Source organism: Notothenia rossii (assembly GCF_949606895.1).
Source record: "Notothenia rossii genome assembly, chromosome: 7".
In the NCBI taxonomy this organism is placed as follows: domain Eukaryota; kingdom Metazoa; phylum Chordata; class Actinopteri; order Perciformes; family Nototheniidae; genus Notothenia; species Notothenia rossii.
Window position 1 is genome coordinate 74,678,632 of NC_136905.1, and position 12,240 is coordinate 74,690,871.

The 12,240-nt window shown below is 39.3% G+C and overlaps 1 protein-coding gene across 1 annotated transcript; it reads left to right on the forward strand.

Moving 5' to 3' along the window:
* Nucleotides 1–1,284: 1,284 nt before the first annotated feature.
* atg9a (ATG9 autophagy related 9 homolog A) lies at nt 1,285–11,634 on the forward strand. Its single transcript, XM_079694135.1, has 20 exons — nt 1,285–1,443; nt 1,742–1,797; nt 2,797–2,948; nt 3,078–3,121; nt 3,266–3,330; nt 3,436–3,585; nt 4,010–4,151; nt 4,279–4,419; nt 4,526–4,646; nt 4,813–4,988; nt 5,071–5,193; nt 5,271–5,458; nt 6,161–6,314; nt 6,782–6,961; nt 7,428–7,634; nt 7,741–7,973; nt 8,399–8,516; nt 8,686–8,962; nt 9,772–9,920; nt 10,019–11,634. The coding sequence occupies exons 3-20, from the start codon at nt 2,846–2,848 to the stop codon at nt 10,025–10,027; spliced, it is 2,580 nt and encodes an 859-aa protein (XP_079550261.1). The 5' UTR covers nt 1,285–1,443; nt 1,742–1,797; nt 2,797–2,845; the 3' UTR covers nt 10,028–11,634.
* Nucleotides 11,635–12,240: the final 606 nt, after the last annotated feature.

A 12,240-nucleotide genomic window follows, 5' to 3' on the forward strand; every position in this document is an offset into this window, starting at 1 on the left:
AAAGAGAGAGAGCAAACAATAAAAATACGTAAATTGCATTAAATCGAGGAGGCAATCAAAAGCACCCTGCAAACTATTATCCAATGAGCATATTTTCAGCACTTAAACATTTTCAATAACAGCCCATACCGCCGTTCAAGTCCCCCTATCATGATGAATGAAAACAATCTTCGTGTTGATGGAATGTACTTTCTTTCTATTGACGAACACGTCCTCATCTTTTGATGGCGCAATTATTTTTATGTGCGTCCCGTCAATAGCACCGACCACACCGGGCATAACTGCATTGCCATGAAGTTGGCTTGGATTCTGTGTAGTTGTTGATTGTCCAAAGGAAACCGGATAAACTGTTGGATGATATGTGGTCTAGAGAGCGCGCTGATGGTTTGGTTTATGGCACAGCTGACTGATGGTTGCGATATTCCTAAATCGTCGGCATTGCAAAGTTGCATTTTCCCTGTTGCTAAATATCGTAGTGTTGCCAAACATTTTATTTCCGGACTAATCGGGTTATTCCTGTTAGTCGGGGATGTTATTGCATCCCGCACTAATTCCACAACAAGTTTGATACCCTCACGATTTAGCCTATATCTCTTGATCAATTCACAGTCTTCCATTGTCTCCAAAACATTTCGTCTCTCAGCCATTTTCAGATTCTTTGTGAATAGGTCTTACTGAGTTAGGAGTCCTCTCGAGGACTTTTAAGCTCTCCCAGACTTAGGTGCTACTTTTAGGCCTAAAATACTTTGTGAATTGCTCGTAGTGAATAAAATTAGGAGTCCTAAATTTAAGACTGACACGCCCATTATGCTTAGGAGTTTCTCCTAAATTCGCCAGTTAGGAGCTACTTTTAGCCCTAAAATTCTTTGTGAATACGGCCCCTGGTGTATAATAATAACAATAATGTATAGATCTTTGTATTTATCTTTGTATGTAAAGTTGAAGGATCATTTATTGTCATTTTGCAACTCAGGGTTGCACCATGAAATGCAATTGTGTGTAGAATCTACATTTAGCAGTATCAGTGCATGTACAGTTTGACAGTATCCAGTAGTGCTACAAAAAATGACCAGACGGTGGTAGTAAACGACCATTTGATAAGCCTAACCACAGCAAATGAAGGGCCTGTCATGGAGTCTCATGCAGGGCGTGTCACTTACTTCTCATACATGCAATGTCTTCTTAGAGCCCGCCCCTAACCACATCTGATTGGCTGTTCTTTCTTCCTGTTAGCGAACTTTCACTCTGATTGGGTAATGTCCTTATCCGTCAGCTATGACAGACGCCACAGTACTAGCTATTTGGAAAATGAAACTGGTTCGTGTTTGACTTCGAGACGCAGCAAACAGAAAACGAAAACAAGACAGGTATTAGATTAAACAAAAAAATCCCCCTGGAGTTGACTCTTTTAACTTGGCGCGGCGGAGGAGGAAGAACCCATCGGTAAGGGAGGCATAGCCTACATTTATTATTTTTGGGAGGGAGCCAGGCCTGTGCTGTCAAACCACGACAACAACAACACCTGAATCTCCTGTGTTAGCTTCTTTCTTGTCTGTGTTGCTGCTTATTATATCCAGGATAAAACTGCCACTAAGCATCAGTTATTTCTGTCACCTTTTGTCGGTTTAGCCCTGTGCCTCATTATATGTTGCCTTTTAATATTAATATGGCTTTTACAGTCCCTTCCTAGAGTCTGTTATGGTCCTGGATAAGACTGACAAGAACGTATTTTTTTTTACAGCTGGTAATGTTGAGTAAACACCCTCACTGGACAGGACGTACTGTACTGCAATGGAGGTAAGATAATCTCTGTATTGGATAATAACCACAAAATAGCTCTGTTTTGAGACCGTATATGGTAAGACGTGCACCCATAAACCACATCTCAAGTATTAATTGCACAACTAAGGATAGTCCCTGATTTGTTATGTAGTAACTCTCAGATTTAAATGCAGTCATTGCACTTTAAGATTCTGTTTTCACAGTTTCATAACATAATTGTTTTCTTGAGAAATATTTAGTCTCTAGGTCATTTTCGTTGATCTTGAATACTTCCATCCAATGTTATGTCATCATTATATAAAATATGTGGTTTGTACACCAAGCCCTTTTATCATTGTCTTCAGTCAACACAGTATTAACCTGCAGAGTCTCTTTGGGAACTCCTGGTGCTATTATAGCTTTTAGATGTAGCTGTCACAGCTTTAAGTAAAGGATCTTGAGGCAGAGACCCTTGTCAGTTTAGTTTTGGTTTTCACTCCAACTGGCGAAGGCAAATGAAACATAGTTGCTATACACACTGATTTAATTTGTCACTTAATAATTACAGGACCATATCTTATAAACACACTTTACTATACTTTTGTGGCACATTTTCAAATGTTTTATCTCTCTTAAATTGTAGTCGTGTGTGGAGATAGTTCAGTAGTCTGGGGTATGCATTTGTGAAGAAACTGCCCTTTAACCAGACTTTTACAGTTTATGAATACAGCTCTGAGTTTCTTATCCTGAGCTTTAAAATATCAGGCAAAACAAATATTGTAAAGGATTAATAATCAATAATGACTAAATTAATCCAAAATCAAGTCTAATGTTTATAGTAAGGCCTCAATGGAGGCTTTGGTCTGTTTAACACATTTCCCATAATAGGGTGAAAGTGTCAAAACTAGTTGATTATTAACCGAGATATGATGTGTAAACCTTTGCTATTGTAAATCTATTTTATCTCATCTCCTCCTTGTTTACGACTTCCCCTTCCCTTCCCCTCCTCTCTCCCTCCCGTTCTCTGTGCTCCAGTCTGTAGCGGGGGGCTCAGCTACTTGGTGAGACTGAAGCTGTTGTCACTATGGCACACTTTGACACCGAGTACCAGCGCCTGGAGGCGTCCTACAGCGACTCTCCCCCCGGAGAGGAGAACCTGCTGATGCATGTGCCTGAAGGAGCCAAATGTATGACATGCACAAACAAATTACAAACAAATCATGAACTTTTCGCACACATAAACACACCCTCCTTTTTTACACTCATTGATGCCTCAAAACAACCCCATTACTAATGTGTGATGATTCTTTTTGCAGCACATTGGCATCATATAGAAAACCTGGACCTGTTTTTCCAGAGAATATCCTTTTACGAGGCTATGGGATGTGTTCCTACTGTATTAAGACTGTATTACGCTACTTTGATCTTGCACAGTTAATATCTTTGATCATAAATAGGATTGCTTATCTCAGATACATGTGCAATGTTCCTTAACCTCCACTACGTCTATAATCTGCACCAGAAGAATGGATTCACCTGTATGCTGTTGGGAGAGGTCTTTGAGCTAGTGTATGTATCGTACCTTTCAGAACTTATGTTTCTGTTCTGTTTGTCTGTAAGAGGTTTGTTTATGGCAGTGTCCTTTTCTCTCTCCCCCTCTCTCCCTCCATGCAGTCAGTTGCTGTTTGTGATTGGCTTCACAGTGTTCCTAGCTAACTGTGTGGACTATGACATACTCTTTGCCAACAAGTTCGTAAATCACACTGATTCATCTAAAGTCACTTTGCCTGATGCCTTCCTCCCTGTGGACGTCTGCAGTGCACGGTTAGTGTGACGCTGCATTTCGATAATAATCCTTTTTCTTTGCAAATCAGCTGCAAATGTAATTTCGATGCGATTGTGTATCTGAGTGTGAAACAGAACAATCCACACAAATGTATACACTGGCTTTCTTAGTATGTGGTGTACATTATCACATGGAACTGGTTTTTGCCTGAATATTCCTTAATTGGTAATACCCCAGGATGAAAAATCAAGGTGTGTTATGTATGATTTAAAAATGGCAGAATTAAGAGGCAACCCCAAAAATGTTGCTCAATATAAATGCCCTTTTTCATGCTGTACTTCTTTTCATAACTATAGCAGTGTTTATCTTTGTGAAAAGCAGTGTTTATCTTTGTCAGAAAATCCTAATGCAGCTAAATACATGTGTACATTTTTTAATTGAAGTAAATATTTTCTTCCGCAGTATCCGAGACAATGCATTTGTGATGTTTGTGCTGACAATCTCTGGAGTGTTTTGGCTACACCGCCTACTCAAATTCCTCTACAACGTCTGTTGTTACTGGGAGATCCGATCCTTCTACATCAACGCACTCAAAATGACCATGGTGAGATATAAATCATGTCAGGAAGTTATTTTTTTAGAAATGCCTTAAAGATTTGCTTGTGTACTTTAGTAAGTTACTTCTTATCAGATAGAAAAAGAAAGTAACCTTCGCTTTGTTTTCTTTTCAGTCAGAACTCCCTTATGCAACATGGCAGGAGGTTCAGGCCAGGATAGTGGAGATCCAGAAGGAGCACCAGATCTGCATCCATAAAAAAGAACTAACGGAGCTTGACATCTACCACCGCATCCTCCGCTTTAAAAACTACATGGTAGGAACATATGTGATGAAATGTTAAAAACATTGTTTAGTTGCTGCCATGCTACTTTTAATCATAAAAAAACCCAAACCAAAACTTTCTTCCTTTACTTCTCTAGGTTGCCATGGTGAATAAATCACTCCTTCCTGTGCGATTTCGACTTCCTGGTCTTGGGGAGTCTGTGTTCTACACCCGCGGTCTCAAATACAACTTTGAGCTCATCTTCTTCTGGGGGCCAGGTACGTCCATGTTGAATGTGATGTGTGTGAATGTGGCTGTGTTTCTATGGTGTCATATTCAGGTGAAATGACCATTTGCATGCTTCCACTCATATATTTGCCTATTAGTCAAGATTTAGAATTACAAAGGATTCATCTTTTACCTCCCTTTATTTTTTGTCTGCAGGTTCTCTGTTTGAGAATGAGTGGAGCCTGAAACCAGAGTACAAGAGAGGAGGGAACAGGCTTGAGCTGGCAGACAGGCTGGCATCCCGTATCCTGTGGATTGGGATTGCCAATCTGCTGCTGTGTCCTGTCATTCTGGTGTGGCAGATTCTCTACGCCTTCTTTAGCTACACAGAGGTAACATGCGTACACACAAACTTCATACATTTTCCTTTGTCATTTAGTGTTCTAAACTGAAGTTTGTTGTGTTTGTGCATAGGTTATAAAACGAGAGCCTGGTTCTCTGGGAGCGAGATGCTGGTCTCTGTATGGTCGATGTTACCTGCGGCACTTTAATGAGTTGGACCATGAGCTCATGTCCCGCCTCAGCAAAGGCTACAAAGTCAGTCCACTAACTCACCCCCTGATGCTCTTTTACACTGAAACCTAGTTTTATAACTCTTATTTTGTTTCTTTTAGGCTGCATCCAAGTATATGAACTGTTTCCTCTCACCGCTGCTGACGGTGGTTGCTAAAAATGTGGCGTTTTTTGCCGGGTCTCTTCTGGCTGTCCTCATTGCACTGACTATCTATGACGAGGACGTCCTGGCAGTAGAGCATGTTCTCTCATCCATCACGCTTCTTGGAGTGTGTATCACAGTCTGCAGGTAGAGGAGCTTATTTAACTAAAGCATTTTCTAATTACACAAATAAATCATTAAATGATTAGCAATCCAACGCCCAAGAGGCTTATTCCTATCTTGGCTTAATGTGTAAATACAGTAGGTGGTGAAGAATGTAGTTTAGCCTGAAGCAGTGTATCTGTGATCTAGATCATTATAATGGATCTATAGATTGTAACATTTGTCATTACACGGCTAATATGGAAAGGCAAACAAATATAAGACACAAATCTTAATTTATGTAGGATGTTAGGGCTGAGCCAATCTTAATTGTCCTTTTTTAAAGCTACCAGGATTTGTAATCCCTTTAATGCTCTTCGGCAGATTATTCTGAGGTACAAGGATGAGTTTAAGAGGGTTTCCTTCCTTAAGTAGCTCTTGACTATTTGAAGTCTGTTAATAGCTATAAATTGAAATGCTTAGATATGATGGACATTTTTTATGAATTGAATTCTGAGGAATAAGGCAGTTCTATTAATATAACTTTATATTCAATCATCCAAGACATGTACAGTAATAACCCATTAGAAAGGTAACAGGTAGATTCTGAACAATTTTAATTAACTTGTGATATATCCTCACTAACAGGGTTTTCAGATTTACTTATCAAGCAAATTTGATTTTGAGCCTCTTGAGTTATAAGATGTAGTTATTTGCCACCACTTCTGTCTCTCTCTGTCTCTTCAGATCATTTATCCCAGATAAGCACATGGTGTTTTGTCCTGAGCAGCTGTTGAGGGTTATCCTGGCTCATATCCACTACATGCCTGACCACTGGCAGGGCAATGCACATAGATATGAGACTCGAGACCAGTTCTCCCAGCTCTTCCAGTACAAAGCAGTGAGTATGAAATCTGAACTGGGAATATAGATCAAGACTCAGAATAATTACAAGGGAAATCACTTCTCTCTCTAAATAAATAATGATGTTGATCCATACTTTTCTAGAGATTTAGAATATTATTTTCTCTTAATTTCCAAGCTTTACCCCCATTCCCTTATTTGCTTTAATACCTCAGAGAGACTTGTAAAACCAAAGATGTATTTACAGTATGCTGCTGGCTTTTAAGACGATTCACAAGGAATAGTGCCCTGCTGAGAAGCACCTTGTTTATTAAGGGAGGGGTTTACACTCCACTCCAAGATTGTCCCAGCATGTGTTCTGTTCATATTTAATCCTAAAGTAACAAGAATCTTTCTAGATTTCAATCGCAATGATTATGCCTTTTTAAATACCATGTTTCAACTTCAGCTTTGCAATTTGTAAACCAAATGTACAGGGTCAGCCTTTTCTCTGTTATCTTTCAGGTGTTTATTCTGGAGGAGCTGATAAGTCCAGTGGTGACTCCCATAATCCTGATCTTCTCTCTGAGGAGGAAGTCTCTGGAGATCATTGATTTCTTCAGGAACTTCACTGTGGAGGTGATTGGGGTAGGAGACACTTGCTCCTTCGCCCAGATGGACATCAGGCAGCATGGACACCCTGCGGTAAGGGACTGCAACATGAGGGGCTGTAGGGGGGTACTAAATAACTTAATTCATAACATTCAACACACCTTATTATTAACAGGGCGGTCTAGCAGCAATCTTTGAGCACCACTAGTACATTTCAATTCCTCAAATAAATTGTTTTGACAGCACTTAAAAATATATGTTAAATTAGTTTAGTTGTTAAAAAAAAGAAGCATATAATGTATTTGCATTCACATGGGGCTCGTGTTCATCAAGACATAGTCCTTTCATTTTATGTCGACAAAAGGGACAAAGTAAGTTCATTAAAGAAAGTTTAAATAATGAAACGATACAGCCGCAAATGCAGCCAAACAGACATACACAGATGAAGAAGACACACTTTAAAATACTTATCTATAGACTTTGTGACATTAGATTAAAAGGCGAGTGAATAAAAGGGTCTATGTGAACACCTGTGTGTTGATTGTCTCTCCTCCTGTAGTGGATGTCTGAGGGGAAGACGGAGGCGTCTATCTACCAGCAGGCAGAGGACGGGAAGACAGAGCTGTCTCTGATGCACTTTGCCATCACCAACCCTCAGTGGCAGCCTTCTCAGGAGACCACACACTTCATCAGCCAGCTGAAAGAGAAAGTTCACAGAGAAGCCACAGGAGGTCCTTCAGATACACATCCACTGTCTGAGTCTGAGGTACAGAGATAAACCAACATTCATGCTCGAGTATCAGTGGTCATAAGTTAGATGTTATCAAAGCGTCAGAAGTAAATACTGATTTACTGTCTTCTCTCTCTTGCAGCCGAGGAGCCTTATTGCAAACGTCCTGCTGGGTCCGTCTACACTGAACTCCGTTCATTTCAGCGCAGACGGCTCTTTGACCAATCATGCAGCAGCTGGCTTGGGTAATGGGGCATCTGCCTTACGCTCCCTTTCCCCGATCAGCAGCAGTCTTCAATTGAGGGGAAGCTTGAGTGCAGCTCACAGGCCTTCTGGCCACACTTCAACCACCAGCAAAGCAATGGCCGGCTCTGGGTAGGAACATTTCCTTTTGAATTATGCCTTAACTTTTTCAAGCTAAATATTTTTACATTTAAGTTAAAGTTAACTGTGACAACAACAGGGCTTGGGAAAAAGAAACAGTGATATTTTGGTGAAATGATATAGACTGAGATTTCAAAAATAATCAGATGAATATAACGACAAATAGTTGACTAAAATAAGGTTAAATTCCCAGCGCTTTAGCAATCTATAACTGTACTTACAACAGGATGGTTGGGATTAAAGATAAATACAAATGACAAGGACATTTTACATGGGACTTAGAATACATAAAAAAGCGGAGAAGTGTAAGTTCATTTATATCAGTTTTTCTCTGTTATTTTCCTCGTCTTTATTTCCCCTAGTGTTTCCAATGTAGGATCTCATTTTCTTCAAACTTCTGTATTCTTTTTCTGTAGAACGGATGCCTGGACTGTGAGCTCCGGCAGCAGTGCATGGGAGGGTCAGGTCACCAGTCTGGTCCTCTCAGAGTACGCCTCCACTGAGATGAGCATCCATGCACTTTACATGCATGAGGTAATTGTGTGTGAGAATAGAATAGACAGAGGATATCTTTGCTGATTTGTTTCAAGTATTGTGTTCACTGAATATCCATGGGGATATTGGTAGTTAAATAAAGATTGAATAAAACAATATATATAATGATGAACAGGGCACTAATGCTATCTTTTTTATCTCCCTTCAGTTTCACAAGCAGCAGTCCCGTGGCGAGCTGTCCCGCCACACATGGCACAGGCAGGAAAGTGACGAAAGCAGTGACAGCATCCCCGATGAAGTGAGGAGCGAACCCAACCCTCACTCCAGACACTTACTTCGCTCACACACTTTCCCCACCACAGTTCCCAGTCCATGTGCCATTCCCACGTCAGCTTCAGCCATCGTCAGTACCACCCGGGGCCAGGAGGGGGCTGCATCGTCACACAAGAGCAGCAGCCAGCGGCCGTTTAGTGGATCTACAGCAGGTACTCTCCATGTTTCACATCATGTGCATTTGAATTATATAGTTTTTAGCATTACCAGTCTTTATTATTATTGCTGTCATGACTACTGTTTATTAAAAAAAAGTCCTCAAGCACAGGTGTATGATCGTCCCCAAAAGACTCTTCTAAAGTCTCTGTAACTCATGCCATAGTAAGAATACTTTATAATATTGTTGCATAATGTTGTCACAAGATTTCGGCACTCCTTGTAACGCCATTATCTTTACATACTAAAAACAAGTTGACTGATCAAATACATCTACAGGAACATGAAAATTTTTCTCAAGTGTAAAGTTGAGTTTCTCACTTTGAATATTTACCTAATGTCTTTTTATTTCATGTCACACTGACTTACTATAGAAACGATAGCATTGCATGTGTTTTAAGAAATTAGAACAGTTTACTGCAAAGTAGCTGCAAGTGTAAATGTTCTTCCATCATGGATTAATCCTTCTTATATTTTCTCAAATAATCCTTTTGTCAATAAAATGTCAGAAAATAGTGAAAATGTCCTGTGTAATTTTCCAGAGCCGAAGGTGACATCTACAAACTGTATGTTTTGTACAATAAAGCTATTATTGAGTATATTATCATGTATTTAAAAGAAACTCTTCACATTCTCACACTGAAGAAGCATGAAGCCAGCAAATGTTTGGCATCAAAATAGGTATAGCCAATACATTTTCTGTTGATTGACGAATTATTGCATCTTTACTATACAGGTGCTATATCAAAGGTAATTACTGGCACTTCCTAAACTCATCTGTCTTTTGTTTTTTCTGTTTTTACAGACTCTTTTAGTGCAGGGGGGAGAGTACTGAGGTCAGCCCGTGGTGTGCCCATGGGAGGGTGGGCAGAGGAGGGTCAGGCAGCACCCCGACACCCTGATACACTACCAGAAGAGGGCTTAGAGGACGATATGCCTCCTCACATACACAAGGTGAATTCATTATGTGTGTGATTGGAATGGTGGTGTTATTTTTCCTGTGTGTGCTAACAAGTAGATTTGTTTTTTTTGTTCTCATTCTCTCACTTTAGGTTACATAAACAAGCTATGTGGATGAGTATCAGCGACCCATCCTTCATAGATGTCCATATAACCATGCCTCGTCTTCAAACAAGCCTTTTCACCAGGATTAACCCTCTGATCTGACACAGGTGAAGATGGATATGTGTCAGTCCAGTGTACCATGATGATCTCTACAAACTTTATGAGTGAAATCATCTGGACAAGTTACAATGATAAACCATTCAAAGATACTTTAAGACTTACCACGTGCAAACAGGGTGAATATCTGATTGTGTGTATCAGAAAAGGAACTACAGGATCAAGTTATTTATAATAGCCATCAATGCCATCAGATTATGCTTTGCTCTCTTATAATGTCAAAATATAATTAAAGTGCATGTGGTGCTTAGATGATGTTAACAAAAAACACTTAATTTCCTGTATTATTCTGCTACTATTGCTGTAGAAAAATAGGTTAAAACTTGCTCACAATGTGATCACAATAATCTTAATTGTGCTATCTGTATTGTTTCTCCCTTTTGCAATGAATATGTTCAGAAAGAGGCTTCTAACACAATGACTTTCATTGTATGTATCTTACTGTATTAGTGTACCAGAAGTTGGAGGCTCTGTATCCTACCCTGTGCTCTGTACTTCAGCTCACATTCTGCCTCTTCACAAAACACATGAAGGCCTCAAATAGTATAAAAATTCCATGCCACGTTTTAAATACCATTTTACTCCTTACCTTTTATTTATTTCTGCATGTATTGCGTAACAAAATGTGTATTTTTTAAATGTTCAGAGTCTGGCTCAGTTTGCACATATACATTCTTGTTTAAAAGATAATTGTACAGTGTAGCCTGGTATTTTGCAGAACGCACACATGGACTGTGTAAATACTTTAAATGTTAGGATATTTCACAGGAATCATTTAGAATGTAAAATTAATCAAATGTACACAATGAAAAGGCCAACATTGTGTGTGTAACCAGTCATGCTGTATGCAAGCACATTTTAATCAGATTCAACCTAGTTTTTTTTTCAGGATTTATTAATTTCACCCTGCGAAATGGCGCAGCAAACAGAGAAGGCTGTTTTAAGCATGTAATATTAACGTATGTGCCATACAAAAAAAACCTCGAGCACAAGTGCATGACCATCAGCTACACATTGTTCTAAAGAGTTGCAACTCATCCCAAAATAACATTACTTTCCCATGACCATCTCCACATCCAGCTTAATCACAGCATGACTTTCCCGTGTTCTGCTGTCATTAAACCACAATTTCTTTGAGCAAAGAAGTATGCACTTTAATTATCTGTTAATACAGAGGGTGTCACCTTAGTGGGGTTGTTCGTTGTGTATCTTTCTTATACATATTTTTAAATATTTTATTTATAAAAGGGATGTGCCATGATGATTGCCTGTTGTGAATAGGCTAAGTTTACTGTTGTGCACTTGGATAGGAATTTAAAAAAGCCTTGTCACATTGTTATCACTATTATTATGGTTAATGGTGCAGTGCTTCACTTTCAAGATAAAAGTGAGTATGGTTTAGAGGTTTTGTTGTTTGTTTTATAAATCCTGTAAAATATCATTTGTACAGATGTAAATTAATTCATTAAAGAAAAAAAGCAATGTTTTTTGTGTTGACTTTGTGTGTTGACGCTAGGGTGCCGTTGAAGGTGAGTCAGTAGGATGAGTTAGCATAGCCTAAATTAGCATACGGCTAACTAGTTTACTACTAGGTAGCTGGTTTCAAAGCTCTATCTTTATCGACACAGAAAGAACGGTAACGTTGTATGTTGTTGTAAGTGTAACGGTAATGGAACAAATGTCAAGCGAAGTTAATAAAATCTTTCCTGTTTTATGTTTATTATGCGTCACGTATGACATGCCAGCAGAGCCCGGATAGCTCAGTCGGTAGAGCATCAGACTTTTAATCTGAGGGTCTAGGGTTCAAGTCCCTATTCGGGCGGATGTTCTTTTCGCTTTCGTCTCAGCTAAAAATGTTTCCATGAAGTCAAAATGCATTGGTATATTACTTTGTTTGATTACATTTGAAGCAATACTAAACGTTTAGACTACCAGCTTTTAACCCTTCTCTGTCTCTGGTAGTTAGGTAAGTTAGGCTACTCTTACCTACCACGCTCCCCTGGTTATAACAATTTGATGAAAACGTATTTTTCATACCATACACCTGGCATGGCACAATCTGCTGAAATTTACCAAAGTAAATCGGAGAAAT